The sequence below is a fragment of the Coregonus clupeaformis genome, chromosome 16 (assembly GCF_020615455.1).
Source record: "Coregonus clupeaformis isolate EN_2021a chromosome 16, ASM2061545v1, whole genome shotgun sequence".
In the NCBI taxonomy this organism is placed as follows: Eukaryota; Metazoa; Chordata; class Actinopteri; order Salmoniformes; family Salmonidae; genus Coregonus; species Coregonus clupeaformis.
This window is the reverse complement of record NC_059207.1, coordinates 2,872,314-2,892,442: the sequence shown is the minus strand read 5'-3', so window position 1 is coordinate 2,892,442 and position 20,129 is coordinate 2,872,314. Positions and strand designations below refer to the sequence as shown.

General features: G+C 41.3%; 1 protein-coding gene across 1 annotated transcript; it reads left to right on the top strand.

Moving 5' to 3' along the window:
- Positions 1–8,727: 8,727 nt before the first annotated feature.
- LOC121573000 (uncharacterized protein C17orf114-like) lies at positions 8,728–18,027 on the top strand. Its single transcript, XM_045225853.1, has 3 exons — positions 8,728–8,945; positions 16,640–16,742; positions 17,289–18,027. Exons 2-3 carry the CDS (start codon positions 16,658–16,660, stop codon positions 17,456–17,458), a joined length of 255 nt encoding a protein of 84 aa, XP_045081788.1. The 5' UTR covers positions 8,728–8,945; positions 16,640–16,657; the 3' UTR covers positions 17,459–18,027.
- The last annotated feature ends 2,102 nt before the right edge of the window (positions 18,028–20,129 follow it).

The window sequence follows — 20,129 nt, the reverse complement described above, 5'->3', positions numbered from 1 at the left end:
ATATAGCAGCTGATGCTTTTCATGGCTGGAATCGCCATGCTAGGCGATATTTCCCCCGCTGCTTGGCCAGGGAAAACATTGCTTGTGATGTGGATGAGGTGCTGTGGCCAGACCGCAACAGAAGAGAGGATGCAGCATCGTTTTTTTTTGTTTTTTTTACTGTAACTGTATACATTAAATCCTTCTGTTTTGTATGTAGACCACTGTATGTGCAACTTTGTGTTGGTTGGGAATGGGATGTACACTGTGTACATTGTTTTTGTGGGAAAAATGAAATATATGTTACCGTGTATTTGTGTGTTCTGAGTATAAAAACAATATTCTCAAATATTTTACAACACACTTATGTATGTACTGTCTGTAGTAAAGGCAACACTGAACCAAAAAAAGGCCTAAGTCATTATGATGAATGGAGAATAAGTGTTTTCCATTCATCATAGTGTTTTACATTGAGCACATCAGTGTTCAACTGGTTCTTATGTCTATTCATATGATGGTTTGTGTGTCATTTGAAAACAAAATACCATTTTGATAAGAAATAACATTGTTTTGAATGTAAAGTTTCATTTTGCTGGAGAATTGAGGGGTTTTGCCCATTGTGTGTGTGTTTTTTGATTTGTGTGTAGAGTTCTGAGAATATGAGGCATGCTTTCAGAAAATGTGTGTAAACAATCGAGAAAAACTGTAAACGTAACTGCCAGCTTAGTGAAATTCAGGGTAAAATGATTAAATCAGTGGTTATTTAAAGATTATACTGAGATTTAGCTCCTGGTTGAACATACAGTGAAAGGAGGTTTGCACACACAGCTTCTGTGCATGATCACGTTTGAATGCATGTATATGCCATACCAGGACTAAAGTACTTACTACACAGCTTCACACAGCTGCCTATCTGCCAGGAATTTTCCCTTTTGGGTTTAAAGCATATTGTCTACTTTTGATACTCTGTATGTGTTCAAATCAAGCCACAATCAATCATAGTCAATGTAATTCTTATATAATACAAAACTCTTGTCGTAGTTGTACCTCTTGCGTCTGTTTCATGTGTTGGCTGCCCACTGCCAGTTTGTTCAATTATTAAATTGTTTGACTTTTATGTGAATTATTGACAACAATGAGAGAGGGAACTTCTGTGTCGAGACTTTCCATGGAAACATTATACAGTACGTCATCAGAGGGTTCCTCGGAGTTGGTTAAGTTATTTTCCATTCTTTATTTCCTTTTAGCAAACATTTCTTTGACATTATCTTTTGTAACTTCTTTAGTTTAATCCGATAAGTCAGAATAATACAAATAAGCAAGGAACCTTTTTTTATTACATATTTTGTCATGACGTCTTAATGATCTGGGTATTGGTAATTCAATAATGGCCAACAGTTCAAGAAGGCAGACAACTGAGCGGTTCTCCTCCAGTTCCAAAATCTTAACCCAATTTAACCAAGTTACATTATGGAAAACAACAAAATAAACGATAAGAATGATCCCTTGGTAAAGCACCAAAACTGTAGGGGAGAGTGGGGTATGTTGAGCCACCCCTTGATTCTAGGAAACCATACACAAAATTAATAATGACCAAATATTTAGGAAGAGGTCATTATTTCATGGAGTCTGTGAAGGAAGAAACCACATGGAAAAAGTGGTTAGTTAGTTTTAAAAAAATAGATTTTCACAAAGTCTATTGAATTTATTGCGTTATAGGTTTCATGAAAGTGCATCCTTGTATCTTTGTGGGCTAAGGTGTTTTGAGGTAAGTTGAGCCAATGGCCACCATACCCCATACAAATGATTACATTTGGTCAGTTTTATGCATAATATGCATAGTATTTTTTGCAGTGTGTCATGCATATGAACTCCAGATAGTGCATTGTTATTGTTACAGAGCAGACATCATCATGCCTTGTGTATACAAACATAAAACAAGCAGGGGTCTAGCCCCCCTTGAGGTTCTTGAGAGAGCAGCCAAGGAAGTGAGAGAAGGGAAGAAGTCCATTTGAGCAGCAGCAAGGGATGAAAAAATAGACCATGACACTGAAGAGGTACATTGACATGTACATGTGCGAGAGGCTATGATAGAGTAGCAAAGTCACACAAGGTCTTATCTGATGACAGTCTGAGCTTGTTAAACATATCAAGAATCTTGCGGGCCAGTTTCGTGGACTTAGTAGCCTCAAATGCAGAGAACATGCCTACGAATTGGCACATCGAAACAATATCCCTGTCCCAGGTAACTGGTCAAGAAATTGAAGGGTAAGTGATATTGACGTAGTGATGCTGAATGTAAAAAATGGCTCAACATACCCCACTCTCCCCTACATCCAGTAAACTATGATTCACTTCAAAAGTCACTAACTTACTGATACCTAAGCAGAATCACTGGTCTGTTAAACCTGTCAACTGACATCACGTTTTTGCAAGGCTGTCAAAAACAGAGGGAGAGAAAGAGAGAAAGAGAGAGGGGATGGAGGGATATAGAGAGAGGAGAGGAGGTAGAGCGAAAGATAGGAGAGGAGACAGAAAGAGAAGGAGATAGGAGAGGAGACAGAAAGAGAAGGAGATAGGAGAGGAGACGGAAGGAGATAGGAGAGCGAGAGAGCACTTCCATTAGTTCCGTTAGACACCACCCTCAGCGGGCCGGAGGAAACTGGAAGCATCCGGTTTTCAGATGAAAAGCAGAGAAGAGGTGAAGTCTGAAAACCGGATGCTTCTGGTTTTTGCCGAACCCACTCAGGCATTTATTTTACGCCTTCTACGTTAGGTTACTTAGACACAGACAGCCAGAACTACCAGGATTGTGTGTCAGGGGCAGGTCAGAGGTCACAAGGCTGGAGTGAGTTGCTTTCATGTAGTAGTAATCAAGCAATTTTTTGTTGCCAATCGAGCAGCTTTGTGGAAATTGTTACCTAACTTTCCAGATAAACACCCTTAGTGTCACTAGAAGGGCATAAATATAGATTCTGTTCTCAAGAAGAAAACAAGCAGAGAGAGAGACCACTGTGCATGACCAACTGATAGGGGGGAATACTGCCCATACTTCAGCCATAACTGGAGAAAGAGATGGGCTCACTAGGGGTGCTGAAACCTAAAACGACCCCTGGAAAAGCCTGTGAACAAGGCTACGTTACAATGTCCACTTACTAGGTGAACACACGGGATATATGCCCATTGTAGTGGTATGCTACTGGAACACAGCCAAACACTCCTCCAGAGCCCATTGGGTGGCTGAGGTCCCAGGTAGCCCTCTCTTACAGAAGACATACATCAATGGGGGCTCCTATGTCAGGTAGCTGGATTATATAATAATACGCACGGCAACGTAGGGGAGAATGGAGGGAAATGGAAAAACAGAGAAGGAGGGGGTACAGAGAGTAAACGAAAGAGAGGGAAGGAAGGGGGCATTCTTTTGACTGCCATTTCTCATGCGACTCAAACACAAACAGAATGAGAGAGAGATAGAAAGAAACCATTAGGCATTGGCCAGTGTGGTAAGTGGAGTGTGAAAACAAGACTTCTTGCTGTGAACCCATTATTTCGCATTGAACCCCTTCTTTCCCGAAAACCTCCCCCCATTCTCCTTCCCACTCCCCCCACAGGACGCTGACTCCCCCACTGGCCCTAGGAAGCAGACACCCACTGGGCAAAAACGGATTGAATCAACGTTGTTTCCACATCATTTCAACCATTTTTTTTGGGGGGGGGGTTTGCAAAAAGTCATCAACGTACGGTAATTTTGTATTCTTTTTCACCCAACTTTTCACCAAAATCCAATGACATGGTGAAATTGTTTGTGGATTTCACAATGAATTAAATCAAATCTAGACTTTTTATAAATGTAATCTGTGCCCAGTTGACAGAGACATGAAGGAACAGAGCAGAACCCATTATTTAGCAGGCCTACTGAATCCCTTGCCCTAAAACACCCCCCCTTTTCCCCAAAACATCCCCCCTACTCCCCTTCCTGCTCCCCTCACAGCACGCTGACTCCCCCATTGACCCTACGAAGCAGACGAGAACACAGACGGGCATAAAGGAGCAGAACAGAACAGAACTGGTTTCAACTGGTCACAACCAACCGCCTACTACACACTCACAACATATAATAACTGAGTTATGTAGATAGCTGCACATATCAAATACTCTTGATCCGAAAAATGACAGACACAAAGTGAGCAGATTGCTACCGAGCCTTATTCTGTTGACACTGTTCTGTCTTTCTTTTGACATAATCTCATCTTTTCCGTTTCTTTGTCCCTCCTTTCCTTGCCTCTGTATAGATCCTCATTTTTTCAACTCATTCTGTTTCGTAATTGGCAGTACCTTTGTCTCTTTCTGCTTCCTTCCTTTCCTCCTCCTCTCCTTTACTTTCCTCTAGGGCAGGGTTTCCCAAACTCAGTCCTCGGGACCCCAAGGGGTGCACGTTTTGGTTTTTGCCCTAGCACTACACAGCTGATTCAAATAATTAACTAATCATCAAGCTTTGATCATTTGAATCAGCTGTGTGGTGTTAGGGCAAAAACCAAAACGTGCACCCCTTGGTGTCCTGAGGACTGAGTTTGGGAAATGCTGTAAATAAGCGAAAACGCATGTATGATATTGGTATTTGACCTCATAGTTCTAGGACATAGTTCAATGAATATGTTCATAGTTCTAGTAAATAGTTATTTGGTTTACTGGTTGGTTGGTTGGTTGGTTCTATCATCAACATGTATGTGTGGTCAGGTGGCTCGGAGGATCCTATATGGTTTGATGGTTTTCTAATCTGTGTTTTCTGTTCTATATGTTCCCATGCCACAAAGGAACTGTCAAGGATAGAAGAGGTGGGGAGAGGGAGTTGTGGAGTAAATAGAGCAGAAGGGACAGTGGGAGGAGGAGATGAAGAGGAGGAGAGAGATGGGGACTCTTAAATGGGAAGCAAGAGGGCGCGGAGGGAGGAGGGAAGGGGACATGTTCTCAAGCTGCTGTACACAAGAACCAGCCGAGGGCGTCGTCAACCGGCTTCTCCCCCAGGTCCCCTTATCCTGGCCCCCTGCCAAAACCCACAAGAGCCTGAATGTGTGGGAAGTTGGGAACATCTTGAGGTCTGAAGGAGAAGGAGGAGTGGAGAGGGGGAGAGGGGTTGTGAAGAGAGTAAACACTTGTTAGACACACAGTCCCAGACTTGATCGGACTGGTTTCGGTCAGATCAAGTCTTACCGAAGCCCTGGTTAAAAGTAGTGCGCTATATTGGGAACACAGATGTAGAATTTTAATTTGAGCCAGTTTGCTACAGCAGGAAAATAACAGGAAATGTGAATTATAATTCATGGACATTTTTGTAGGAGTTGATGCATTTGTCGTTAGAAGAAATCAGGTCTGAAATTTCAAAGTGGAAATTACAAACTTCAGAAGCCTTTTTAAACCTCAATTACACTACAAGTTTTGCTTTGCAGGAAAGTTCTCCTGCAACAGGGTGATCAAATTAAGATCCTACATCTGTAGGTTGCAATTTGAGGCACTGCCTATGTGACAATAACACATCCATATAGACCTTCACCTCATAAAACCTATGTGTAAACCACTATAAACTCTCCCTAGCTCAGGGTCGTGACCAATCTATGGAAATCACTCCCATGGAAGCAGACTGTTATGCGTCCCAAATAGCACCCTATTTCCTTTACAGTGCACTACTTTTGACAATGGACTATAGGGGTCTGGTCAAAAGCAGTGCACTATGTAGGGAATAGGGTGCTGAGATTCTTGTGATTTAATGAGCGGGAGAGACAAGTAGCACTGCCATTGTCATTGACATGTAACACATTACCCTCCCTTATTGCTTTTTGTGACACATATTTATGTTACAATAGTGCTATTCTTATCCTGACTGAGGGTAGTGGAAGTGCTGGTGGCAGTGCTGAGAACGCTCGACTAACTAGCTGAGGGGCCAAAGATTCACAGAGGTTGAAGTCAGTATTTTCATATCCGCTTTATTTTTAGAATTTTTTTTGGCATCCGATGCCGAATGTATCTAATGTCACAATGTAACTCTGAGCCATAAGCGGTGTGGTTAGAGTCCCCTTGTCTCAATTATTGATAATTATATTAGGTTGTCATACAATAACAATAATGACTGTGGCTGTTTCCTATAGTACACTACTTTTGGCACGGCTTGAGTCAAAAGTAGTGCACTTCTGTATATACAGGGAATAGGGGCTGAGGACACATTCACAAGGACACAAAGAAAGGATCAGTGATGGTTTTAATACTGCACAGAACAATGTACTACTGTGCAAATATTGGACCGTCTTTAGCTTCTGCTTATCTGCCAACTGCCACTCCCCACATTGCTTCCATTTAGTATAGGTTACATCCCAAATGGCACCCTATATGGTGCACTACTTTTGATCAGGGCCCATAGGGTGATGGGCAAACGTAGTGCACTATGTAGGGAATATGGTGCCATTTGGGATGCAAGACACAGTAATATGAAACACCAGAGAGGATCAATTTCATTTAGAATAAGAGCCTTTTTACCCCCATTCTATGGTCAGCAAACAAAGTCTGACATAGGTAGGTGAGCTAATGATTGACTGGGAGCTGATACCACCTGGAGACAATGGCCCACTGCAGGCCGGCCTTCACCCACATTCAGAGAGAGAGAGAGAGAGAGAGAGAGAGAGAGGCCAAGGGTGTATACTACCTATTGCCCGGGTTACTGTTGGTCACTCCGAATTCTAATCAGTCTCCCTCTGTAGTTTGTCCAAGTAACTTTCCACCAGTCCTTTGGCCATGTCCTCACACAGCGAGACAGAAGCCATGGCTGGATAAACCATGAGCCTGAACAAGGTTTGCATGCAAAGACCTAATAAAAAAGCAATAAAATACAAATTGTAACAGGTCACACATAGCAGAACCAAGAGATGATGCGATGCCATTCTTGTAGCCCTTTTTTTTTATATTTCAGTCTTCTGTGATGTATATAAAGTGTAATATTGGGATGCAAACTCAAAATGGAATACATTTTAACTCTATATCTGACATGGTACAGGTGTCTTCTTTCGTTTAAGCCCATAACCATCTGTATGAGGTGTATACTTTGATTTCAAAGTAGATTTGTTTAAGACTACCAAAAAACACTAGGTGTGACCCTGATTTAGCCCACTGCAGTAAAATTATATTATTAAGGTGTGTTTGGTTGAGAGTGAGACCTCTTGGAAGATTAGTAACATTGCATCATCACATGCATGTATTAAATGTTAAGAGACATTTAAGTCACTGTTTAGCTGCGTGAGGGCCACGGTGACAATACACAGCGTCCTCTTCTCCATTCCCCCTCTCCTCCGTTCCCTCTCCCCTCCTCTCCTCCGTTCCCTCTCTCCTCCTCTCCTCCGTTCCCTCTCTCCTCCTCTCCTCCGTTCCCTCTCTCCTCCACTCACGCGTTCCAGAAGAGGGGGTGTGTTTATACAACTTGTGCAGTTAACTTAGCTTTTGTTTTGATTTGATGCAGAGATGGATTCCAAGTTTGTTTCCAAGTAAACACACTCACGTCATGCCACGACTCCATAGGTACTGGCCTGGCAGGCTGGTGTATAAATACATAGAATTCCTGGAAACAAGGAGGAGAGCAAACTCAAACAACCTGTCCGCGCTTACTGGGACAGTTGTGAATCAGCTGAGAGGAAATGACTTGGCCCGGTGAGTTGGTACAGATATAGGATCTTAATTTGATCACCCTGCTGCAGGAAAACATTCCTGCAATGCAGGAAATGTTCAATTTATAGTGTATTTGAGGTTTAAAAAGGCTTCTGAAGTTTGTAATTTCCACTTTGAAATGTGACTTAATTTTCCCTTACGATTCCCAATTCCTGTCGCTGCAGGATTATTTTCCTGCTGTAGCAAACTGGCTAAAATTAAGATCCTACATCTGTATAGGCCAGGGCGTATAGGGGCATGTTAATGCAGGCACATACATGTACATGATCTCTAATGTTTGTCGAAAATGTTGTTGGTCATAGAGAGAGAGAGAGAGAGAGAGAGAGAGAGAGAGAGAGAGAGAGAGAGAGAGAGAGAGAGAGAGAGAGAGAGAGAGAGAGAGAGAGAGAGAGAGAGAGAGAGAGAGAGAGAGAGAGAGAGAGAGAGAGAGAGAGAGAGAGAGAGAGAGAGAGAGAGAGAGAGAGAGAGAGAGAGAGACCTTGTAGTTAGTGATCTCTCTTTCTCGCTTTCTCTCATGCTATACTCTTCTATTTTGTTCCCACGTTAATTTATTCATCCCTCCAGTCATTTATTCACAGGTCACCGATTCACTCCTCTAGTGCATTATAATCTTCTCAGCCTTATTTGTTAATTGCATCAAATCCTGATTAATTATATCCACTCTAATCCCTAATTATCCAGTAGGTCTACTGACCTAAACATTGCTACTGATTTGTCTGTGTGTGACTTCATTCCTCAAAAGTTTCATGTCAATAATAATAATAAATAATAATAATAATAATAATAATAATAATGTCAATGTCTTTTTTGTTTTACCAGTTTCACATAATTTCACGACCATATTCCAGACAATAATATTGGCCTAATCAATAACCTATATCCAATGAAAGGGGATGTGTATTTTTTCCTTCTAGGCTCGCTAAACTGTAACTTGTTACAGACTGTTGAAGACCACATAGAGAAAAGGAGGGAGGAAGAGAGGTAGTTAGGGAGGCGTGTCTCGGGGCATAGGGATTAGCTATTTAAAGTTCAGGCTCTCCACGCGCTCCACAAACCTTCCCATGTTGCCATCTAGTGCACAGACCCACTGCGCATTCGATATAGAACGGTCGCCTCGCGCGGAGTCTTGTGGAGCTCGCATATAGCTAGCAGAACTTACATCAGAAAGTGGAACAAGCAAAGTTGCAAATGGCTGTATAGGTAGCCTACTTGAACATTTCACATTTTTCTTCAAGATCTGCAAAGTTGCAACTGATCAGGTAGGTTATTGTGCTTCTTTTAATGTTAAAATGTGCGTTTTTAAATTCCAGACTTTCATACTTTTATCATAAACTACAACATAAATAAACAAGAACAGTATTGTTATTTCACTGTAGTACACTTTTGAGGAGACATTTAATGAATTTAAAGCAGAGTAGAAGGTAGGATACAACACATACAGACAAATAGTAGCCTAAATGTTATGGAAAAGTGTAACTTGCCTCGGAGATAGAGGGAGCAGGCTGTTTACTTAGCTGTAGGAGGAGGTGTGAGAGGGTCTCATGAGAGTTGTAGGCTTTGCTGTACAGTGAGCCTGTATTTAGAACGACTAGAATATTGTTGTTCAGTGTTGACTTCGATATTGGGCCATCATTTGGCTTTTATGATTTAGACCTGGGCCCAGTATTCAAGCGTCTCATAGTAAGAGTGCTGACCCTGGATCAGCACTCCTACTCAGAGATGCTTTATGAATACATGGAGCCTGAATGGATATCAGAAAATGCAATCTTAGTTAAAACTAAACCTTCCTACTCAACTCCAGATGATTCCAAACAACGTATTTTATGTAAGATACTTTATTTAGACAGAGATGGATTTATTTATTAATAGACTTACTGTCAGAGCGTGTCAGCGCTCCCTCTTCCACGAAAGTGTAAAAACACTCCTTTATTTATTATTTACATCCACAACTCGTCTTTCAGACAAACAGTTTGAACAGAAAAATTATGCAACTGCCAGACCTGGGTTCAAATACTATTTGAAATATCTCAATTACTTTCACATTAATTTCGAAGTAAGTATTCAGATATTATTTTTTTTGAAAATACAAGTAGTTGAATATTGGAATGTTTTTGGAAATACATTTGGAAAGTATTGGCATGTATTTGAAAATACTCAAATACAGGGATTAAAATACACTCCCATGCATTTAACCCAGGTATTTGAAAATATTATAGAGAAAAAGGGGGAGAGGGAGATGGGGGGAGAAAGAGAGGGGGGGAGAGAAAAGAGGTGAGGAGAGAGAGAGAGCGGTGATGCACTGTTTAATTGAAAGCTTGGATTAGCCCATATTGCTCTGTTGTTCTGTCACTTCATTCAACCCTGTCGGGGGCCCTATTTTCTATGGCATGCAAATATTGGGCCCCCTCTTCTGGAACCATGGTAAAATTCCAAAGGCCTACCGTTATTCAACATTGGAAAATGGCCGGAGGGAAATCATGCAAAAAGATCTGACACGACTGCAAGAAAAGTTGTATTTTGAGTCAGATTGAGAAATGTTATTAGATTTGAAGAGTATAACTTTTTCATTTCCATAGCTGTTTTGGAGATGGGCAAGGGTTCTAATGTTAGTGGGCAGACTGTGCACCAATAGGCCTAATGTGCTTCATAGTGCAAAGTGCATAGATCAAAACGTATAAGATCTCCTAAGCCTGTGTTAACCTCAGACCTTATTTTCGGCGTTTATTCCAAAACCCTATTCTTTCCCCATTAATTTTCCCCATAGGAATGGCTGAACAAACCAGAGGTAACTCATTCCCGTTTTTTTGGACTACAAGCTGGCGAGCTCTATTACAGACCCAGGCTCACTGCCACAAGTTCTCTAAGTGTGCATCCCAAATAGCACCTTCTTCCCTACATAGTACACTACTTTTGACCAGAGCCCTATGGGCCCTAGTCAAAAGTAGTGCACTATATAGGGAATAGGGTACCATTTGGGACAGACACTATGTCTCCCAAGGGGCTGAAGACTTGGAATGGATGTAGGAAAGGTTGAAAAACAGAAAATCAGATTTCTGTAGAGTTTGCTCATATACTCTGACTTTCCTGGTTATGTTACATGCTGCAAACCATTTTACATTCCAGGTAGGAACACACACGAAGAATGTGTGTTTTACATGGTTATGTTGTTTACAGTGTATAGTTCTGTATGTAACCTGTCATATGTATATAAGCGTTTAACATATACATTTAACATATAAGCATTTCACTGCACCCGTTATAACATCTGCTAAACTGTGTACATGACCAATAAACTTTGATTTGATAAATACAGAGGGATGTGCTGAGAGTAAACTGGATAATCACATTGAACACTCAAACACACACATCCCCCTGTATTTACCATAGGGCGATAAGACAACCTATGAGTATTTTAGTAATATTGAGCAATCAGTAGCTGCCTGAACAAGTCACTGACCAGGCAGTGTGTATGAGTAAAAGCACATCGTTCAGGGCTGCACGTCCCTCACGTCCCTCACGTCACCGCTGTGCTCTGCCCTGCTGGCCTGGCAGGTTCCTGCACAGAAAACATGCACTGAAAAAAGGCCCAAAGCCCAGCTCCAGCCTTCCCCCTCTCTCTGTTGTTTAGGTGGGCACTGTTCTACCTTCTCCCACCCTCTCTCCTTCTCTTCTCCAATCCCCTCTCCGTCTTTCTTTCTTTCTCCTTCTCTCTCTCTCTTCTCTCTCTCTTTCTCCCTGTCTCTCAAACCTTTTCTCTCAAACCCTCCCCTCCCCTTTCTCTCTATCTCCCCCCCTTTCTCTCTGTCTCTCTCTCTCTCCCTCTCTCTTCCACTGGACTGGTTTTGCTGTTCTGCTCTAAGCTCTGTGACTGCTGTTCTTTGCCAGAGACTTGCTGTACTACAGGCAGTAATGACCAGGGCCCAAACTTCCTCACCACTGACCGTCTATTGTGTGTGTGTGACCCAGATAGAGAAAAGGAGAGTGTGTGAGTGGGTTATTAATACACAACTTTGGCCAATGAAGTAGAGGGGATTCAGCAACACTTGGAGGACAAATGGAATGAAATAAAAAATTATATTTATTGCAAAGAGTAGAACCAACGCGTTTCGGCTTTTGGCCTTCTTCAGGGTTTTTACAGAAATAAGAAGGAATACGACTTTGGCCCATGGAAAGGTCTGGAAAAGAAATCTGACCAATGTTTGCTCTACACTACAAGGGTGATTTGTTATCTTTCCTGCCCACCCCGCTCTCTTTCCATCACTCACCTATGTACACTATAATACTACCCATACAATAAAAAACAAGGGTATGTTTTATAGTCAGTGCCTCTCCAATAATAATGGTGCCTTAACCCAACTCAGTGCTATCACAAACTCAACCATTTCCTTATTTCCCTCTTAGGAATTCCTAAGTGGCTAAATTGATCAGTGTCTGTCTATCTGAACAACTTCCTATAGTTAGTGCTTGGCCGAGCAACATGTAACTTAGTAGAACGGATTCATTGTGTATATGGATAAGAGCCATACCTGAGAGAGAAGCGAGAGAGAGAGAGGCAGAGAACGAGAGGGAGGGGTTGGGGAAAGGATAGAAAGGGAGAGAGGGTGAGAGAGAGAGAGTTGTTTTGAAAGCTATTTTCACCCATCGTGACTAACTCTCAACAGAGTGGAATACTGATATGAGTCCCCCCTTTGGCCTGACCCGTAGGAGTCAAAGGCGCTCAGAGACTGTGTGAGAGAGCTGTCACGTCTTTATGAAATTAGCTCATCCCTGTCAGTGCAGGGAGAGCTCTAGCAGCCAGCAAAACACACCCACACCGGTCAGAGGGTGTTTGTTACAGATTGCGTGTCTGCACTTGCAGCAGAATCTAGTGAAAGGCTTCTGTTATGTGTGGTCATGGGTTTGCAAGAAAGCCTCCATTTGTTGGCAGCACCACCACCCTCTCCTGATGTTACCACAGAGCAGGTGCTAAATGGAGATCTGTGATGATGGAAGACCATGAGAGGTTTTAAAATAGAAAGTAATATGATTGTTTCCATAGAGAGTCATTACATTTCTCTGTTCTATTCCGGTGCCTTCAAACATGAGGTCAGTGGAACACGGTAACTAGCAGTATAAAAGTGTCAGTCAAATAGGGGACATATTTTCAGATATACTTCATGAATAGAAAGCTATACTGGCAACACTGAAACTAAGACTGCTGAAAGGGCTCTTCAGACTCAATTGAGTACCACCTTTTGACTATATTTCAATTGTAATAAAATTTTGTTCATCGCTGAGGACAGAGAGACCCCATGATTGTTTTGTTGTTGCCCACTACAGACAGCTGGGGCTGGATCGGTCTGCTAATACAGGACTAGTAAAGGCCCAGTGCACTACTCTTGAATCTTCCGCGTTAGCAGAGACTGCATTCACGGTAAACGCTGCAAATGTCGGCTCAATTGGAAATTACCATTACATTTATGTCGCGCAATCTGTAACGCTTCAACTAGGCTGGGAAAACAGGCAGAATGACTCTTCTTGCCAATCAGTGACCTCAATGAGAAGCAATGTAGCGTGTTTGTGTGCGTGCGCGTGTATGTGTGTGACTTCAATGAGAGGCAACGTAGGGTGGGTAGTGTGCACCAAGCCAACAAAGCCTGTCTATACATGTTAACGCTTTGGGAAGAATAAGATGCCAATTGTAAACTATACTGAACAAAAATAGAAACGCAACATGCAACAATTTAAACAATTTTACTGATTTACAGTTCATATAAGGAAATCAGTCAATTGAAATAAATAAATTAGGCCCTAGTCTATGGATTCCACATGACTGGGCAGGGGTGCAGCCATGGGTGGGCCTGGGAGGGCATAGGCCCACCCACTTGGGAGCGAGGTTCACCCACTGGGCAGCCTGGCCCAGCCAATCATTTCACAAAAGGGCTTTATTACAGACAGAAATACTCTCAGACGATCCCGGATGTGGAGGTTCTGGGTTGGCGTGGTTACACGTGGACTGTGGTCGTGAGGCCGGTTGGACGTACTGCCAAATTCTCTAAAATGATGTTGGAGGTGGCTTATGGTAGAGAAAGGAACGTTCTATTCTCTGGCAACCACTCTGGTGGACATTTCTGCAGCCAGCATGCCAATTGCACGCTCCCTCAACTTGAGACATCTGTGGCATTGTGTTGTGTGACAAAACTGCACATTTTAAAGTGGCCTTTTATTGTCCCCAACACAAGGCTGCACCTGTGTAATGATCATGCTGTTTAATCAGCTTCTTGATATGTCACTCCTGTCAGGTGGATGGATTATCTTGGCAAAGGAGAAATGCTCACTAACAGGGATGTAAACAATTTGTGCACAAAATTGGAGAGAAATAAGTTATTTGTGCGTATGGAACATTTCTGGGATCTTTTATTTCAGCTCTTGAAATATGGGACCAACACTTTACATGTTGCGTTTATATTTTTGTTCAGTATAGTTCAGTTTTGTTAAGATGTTGTGGAAAAGGCTGAGGAAGACATATAGACTGCCATGGGCGTAGCTGTACCGGATCCATACAGTAAAAGTAACCAGTTGACCTACATACCATTCAGTCTAAATACATTCATAGTCATTGAAAGAGCATAGCCTTGACAGATGCCGAGAGCATTAGTATGTATCTAAATGTCAATTAATTCAGGGTTATATGACATGACTTGATTGACACCTACAAGTAACAGACTTGACATGACTTGGGTAACACCACAGAAGAGAACACAGTATATATCTCTGTAGGCACACAGTCTCTGTAAGCACCTACAATACTATATGCCATGATTTGCCCGGCCTCTCTTATCCTGTCTGTGTTGTGTTGTATGTGTCATGTGACCTCTGTGTAATTCCAGCCAAGGCTTTAATCAGCCCCTTTATCCGTCTGCTGTAGCCCATTGACGTCCAACTGCTGGATTATCAATGGAGGTGTGTGTTTGTGTGAATGCTCGTTTGCGTCTACTGTTGACAAGAGACAAGACAGAGATTAGCTAAGCCTCATCAGTCATCATGTCATTGAATATTTTGTCCCCTCACAGAGTGACATTACTGGACTAATTCCATTATTAATTCCACTGGACTAGTGGACTAGACCGGACTAATTCCATTATGGCAACCCTGTGAGTGATGATGAGATAAAGATAAGAGCGGCAGGTGGCTTAGTGGTTAAGAGCGTAGTGCCAGTAACCGAAAGGTTGCTGGTTCTAATCCCCAAGCCGACTAGGTGAAAAATCTGTCGATGTGCCCTTGAGCAAGGCACTTAACCATAATTGCTCCTGTAAGTCGCTCTGGATAAGAGCGTCTGCTAAATGACCCATTTCAATTTCATAAAGACACATCTTCTTAGTAATGTCTGGTTAATAGAGGTTAATTGATAGCAGATGGCCGTGTGGAGATTACATTTTTGTTGGACAATTGTTTTGGTAGCTGTTATCAAGGCAAAGGCTAATCAGTTGGCTAAGAGTTGTTTGTGGTTGTGGGTTGATATGTTATTTTGTGATTTGAAATGAGTAGTTGATTCTAAGAAGTCATTCCAATCCAAACAAAGAAATGTCTAGGCAATTAAGACAAAAGCTGATGTGTAAAAGCTGTGCAACTACAAGATAGCAAGATTTTTTTTTATTTTTTATTTATTTCACCTTTATTTAACCAGGTAAACCAGTTGAGAACAAGTTCTCATTTACAACTGCGACCTGGCCAAGATAAAGCAAAGCAGTGCGATAAAAACAACAACACAGAGTTACATATGGGGTAAAACAAAACAAAAATCAAAAAAAATACAACAGAAATACAATTAATATACAGTGTGCAAATTTAGCAAGTTATGGAGGTAAGGCAATAAAATAGGCTATAGTGCAAAATAATTACAATTTAGTATTAACACTGGAATGATGTGCAAGAGATGATGTGCAAATAGAGATACTGGGGTACAGATGAGCAAAATAAATAACAATATAGGGATGAGGTAGTTGGGCGGGCTAATTTCAGATGGGCTGTGTACAGGTGCAGTGATCGGTAAGGTGCTCTGACAACTGATGCTTAAAGTTAGTGAGGGAGATAAGTGTCTCCAGCTTCAGAGATTTTTGCAATTTGTTCCAGTCATTGGCAGCAGAGAACTGGAAGGAATTGCGGCCAAAGGAGGTGTTGGCTTTGGGGATGACCAGTGAGATATACCCGCTGGAGCGCAGACTACGGGTGGGTGTTGCTATGGTGACCAATGAGCTAAGATAAGGCGGGGATTTGCCTAGCAGTGATTTATAGATGGCCTGGAGCCAGTGGGTTTGGCGACGAATATGTAGTGAGGACCAGCCAACAAGAGCGTACAGGTCACAGTGGTGGGTATTATATGGGGCTTTGGAGACAAAACGGATGGCACTGTGATAGACAACATCCAATTTGCTGAGTAGAGTGTTGGAGGCTATTTTGTAAATGACATCGCCGAAGTCAAGGATCGGTAGGATAGTCAGTTTTACGAGGGCATGTTTGGCAGCATGAGTGAAGGAGGCTTTGTTGCGAAATAGGAAACCGATTCTAGATTTAACTTTGGATTGGAGATTCTTAATGTGAGTCTGGAAGGAGAGTTTACAGTCTAACCAGACACCTAGATATTTGTAGTTGTCCACGTACTCTAGGTCAGACCCGTCTAGAGTAGTGATTCTAGTCGGGTGGGCGGGTGCAAGCAGCGTTCGGTTGAAGAGCATGCATTTTGTTTTACTAGTGTTTAAGAGCAGTTGGAGGCTACTGAAGGAGTGTTGTATGGAATTGAAGCTCGTTTGGAGGTTTGTTAACACAGTGTCCAATGAAGGGCCAGATGTATACAAAATGGTGTTGTATACAAAAAGATAATTGAAAAATATATATACAGGAGTAAAATATTTTCAAAATGTTCTCCCCTCACTTCACCATTAATATCTTTCTTTCGTTCTCTCTCTCTCCTCAGAGCTCCTCAGCTCCAGGCATGGGTGTGAAGGTACTCCAGTGTTTCTCCTGGTACAGACGCTGTAAGGAACGATGCAAGGCTAAACAGTGCCCCCCACCTGCAGGTGAGAGAACTACAGGCTTCCACTTCATAGTTATCCATTGCATTACATACACTATTACATACGTTATCATTATGTCAGAATAACTTCCCAAGGCTGCACACATGATTATCAAACACATACCTTATATTGGAAGACATGTTGAAACAAGTGATCTGATATAACCAGGTATGTCAGAGTTAGGTCATGTTAAAGAAATGCTTGGGGCTCTGCTTATAGTAGTCCATAATATCAACCTCCCAGTATTATAACTGTCAATCAATCATTTATTCATTAATTCCACCCATAACTTCATAATGAATATCGTCCTCTATAAGATGGTGATATTATTAGAATATCAAATAAGTGCATGTCATGTTATATTTACATTACGAAAAGATGCCTGAGGGATCATTCATACCATTATGTATGTTAAATAGCATTATCAAATGATCCCATATAATGTAGACATATAGAGACATGCCAAAGAAAATAATTCTAAAGCGTTGTGTGCTAGTGGTTCAATAAATCTGCTCTCTCTTTTCACCTCATCTCTCTCCATCCCTCCAGTCCCCAGAGAGGAGATGAAGCCTCGCCTGTCGTCTACGGTGTCGTGTGGTAGCCAGGGCGAGGGCGGTAGCAGCCTGAGTGGATCCCAGATCTACTTCTCCAGCAAGGCTCGCCTCTCCTTCAGACACCAGATGGACAGCAACTTCAACGCAGTGGATGCCACCTGCTGAGTAAGAGCAGCCTCGACAGCCTATCAAATGGAAGAATATAGACTGAATCAGGGAGGGACTACCTGGGCTTGTCCAATCATCATCATCATCATGATCACCGCCCCGAAAATGAACTCTCACCTCTCCACTATGGCAGCCATTATTTTAGCTCAACAGAACAGAGAATGCGGCAGAAGTTGAAGATAAAGGACTGAGACTTCATCAGTGGTGTATAAATACATCGTTCTCAACTCCCCCTTCAGAGGTGACTGTGAAAGGTTGAATATATCACAGTAGATTGAGTTCTTCGCTACAGAGAAAGACTGAATGCTAATGTAGCTAGTGGAGGTGGAGAAATGTTTACAACATTATTACTAAGTGCATTATTTTCCTTTTATTTTTTGATGGGCTTTTTCTTCCCACCCTTTTTTTCTATTTTCCTTTTTTTCAGTGTGTGTGTTGGGGTGTAAGTTACCACAAACTGCAGAACAATAGTGTCTTTAAAATACTAGCTTTGTATTTATTAGGGACCCCACTCTTCCTGGGGTCCAAACACATGAAGGCACTTACCTCACGCATAAAAATAAAAATAAAACAGTATGTCATATAACATTATTACACCACTACATATCTACAATACACAACGTATAATACCACCATACAACAATATACGTATGTGTAGAGTGCGTGTGTGCGTAAGAAAATGTAAGCACTCCCAACTTTAAATACAGTTTTTTTTTTTTCCTGACAGTGTCCTCACTTGCTGAGAAAAACATGGTAACTAGATTTGATCGGATTGGCTGATAAAGACAGTAATGAGTTTCAGAGTTTGTGCCTTTTAACTTTTTTAAAAAATTTCCAAAGCTCTGACGAAGGCCTTGAGGCCGATACGTAAAGTTTAATCAAGAGCAGTGTGTGGATTTCTTATTTTTTCTCAACTTTTTCAAATGTTACCAATGACCTGCATCAAAGATGGCTCAGATGTGCGAGTGCCTTTTGAATTTTGAAACATTTCCAAAGTGAAATGAAATTTGGTGCTGCTATCTTCTAGTAGTGCCTTGCCTAACTGACTGCGTCACCACTTTACCCTCTCCATCTTACATGCAGCTTTGACCTTTACTGACTTCTAATGGCATCTTATGGGGAACATCAATGAAGTGACCAGAAAGGATAATTTAAGTTTAAGGATAATAAAACCTACTTTTTTTCCCCAACTTCTAATACTGTTATATATGGTTGTACAAATCTAAGTTCTAGATACAAATTGAGAAAAAAATGTATTAGCGATAAGGTAATAGCTTCTCACTATAACTACATCTGGGGCTTTTGTGTTAGACTTGGAATGGTGAGAATGTACTGTGCCTTCAGAAAGTATTCACACCCCTTGACTTTTTCAACATTTTGTTGTTACAGCCTGCATTTCAAATTGATGATTTAGATTCTGTGTCACTGATCTACACACAATACCCCATAATGTTAAAGTGGAACTATGTTTTTAGACATTTTTACAAATTAATAAAAAATGAAAAGCTGAAATGTCTTGAGTCAAGTATTCAACGCATCTGAAATAACTTCAGGAGTACAAACAAGTCAGATAAGTTGCATGGACTAACTCTTGTGTGCAATAATACTGTTTAACATGATTATTAAATGACTACCCCATCTCTGTACCCCACACATACAATTAACTATAAGGTCCCTCAGTCAAGCAGTGAATTTCAAGCAGATTCAACCACAAAGACAAGGGAGGTTTTCCAATGCCTTGGAAAGAAGGGCACCTATTGGTAAAAAAAAAAGCAGACATTGAATATCCCATTGAGCATGGTGAAGTTATTCATTACACTTTCGATGGTGTATCAATAAACCCAGTCACTACAAAGACACAGACGTCCTTCCTAACTCAGTTGACGGAGAGGAAGGAAACCGCTCAGGGATTTCACCATGAGGCCAAAGGTGATTTTAAACCAGTTACAGAAAACTAAGGACGGATCAACAACATTTTAGTTACTCCACAACACATTTTCAAGTCTTGCCATACATTTTCAAGCCGATTTAAGTCAAAACTGTAACTAGGCCACTCAGGAACATTCAATGTCGTCTTGGTAAGTATCTCCAGTGTATATTTAGCCTTGCTTTTAAGGTTATTTTCCTGCTGAAAGGTGGATTTGTCTCCCAGGATCTGTTGGAAAGCAGACTGAACCAGGAAAACCGTACGAATATTATACGATCCAGGTTTCAAAGCTCTTAGAGATTTACCCAGAAAAAGACTCACAGCTGTAATCGCTGGCAAAGGTGATTCTAACATGTATTGACTCGGGGGGTTGAATACTTACCTAATCAAAATATTTTAGTGTTTTCTTTTCCATTAATAAAAAACATTTTTTTTAAATGTTCTTCCACTTTGACAGAGTATGTTGCATAGATTGTTTACAACAAAAAAAAGACAATTAAATCCCTTTTAATCCCACTTTGTAACACAACAAAATGTGGAAGAAGTCAAGGGGTGTGACTACTTTCTGAAGGCACTGTATGCAATCCCCAATAACTGTGACAAAAATGTTGATGAATTGCCCAATGTCAATGTTGTTCTTTCAATATCAGCCCAATGTTCAACCATTTTAATGGAAATCAAAGATCCCAACATTTTACTATATTCTTGCTGTAATGGGAATGTACTAATAAAGTAATAATA

Coding starts and splice junctions, on each gene's coding strand:
- LOC121573000 (XM_045225853.1), top strand. CDS start 16,658: ATGGGTGTGAAGGTACTCCAGTGTTTCTCCTGGTACAGACGCTGTAAG. Junction 16,743..17,288: donor ACAGTGCCCCCCACCTGCAG/GTGAGAGAACTA, acceptor CCATCCCTCCAG/TCCCCAGAGAGGAGATGAAG.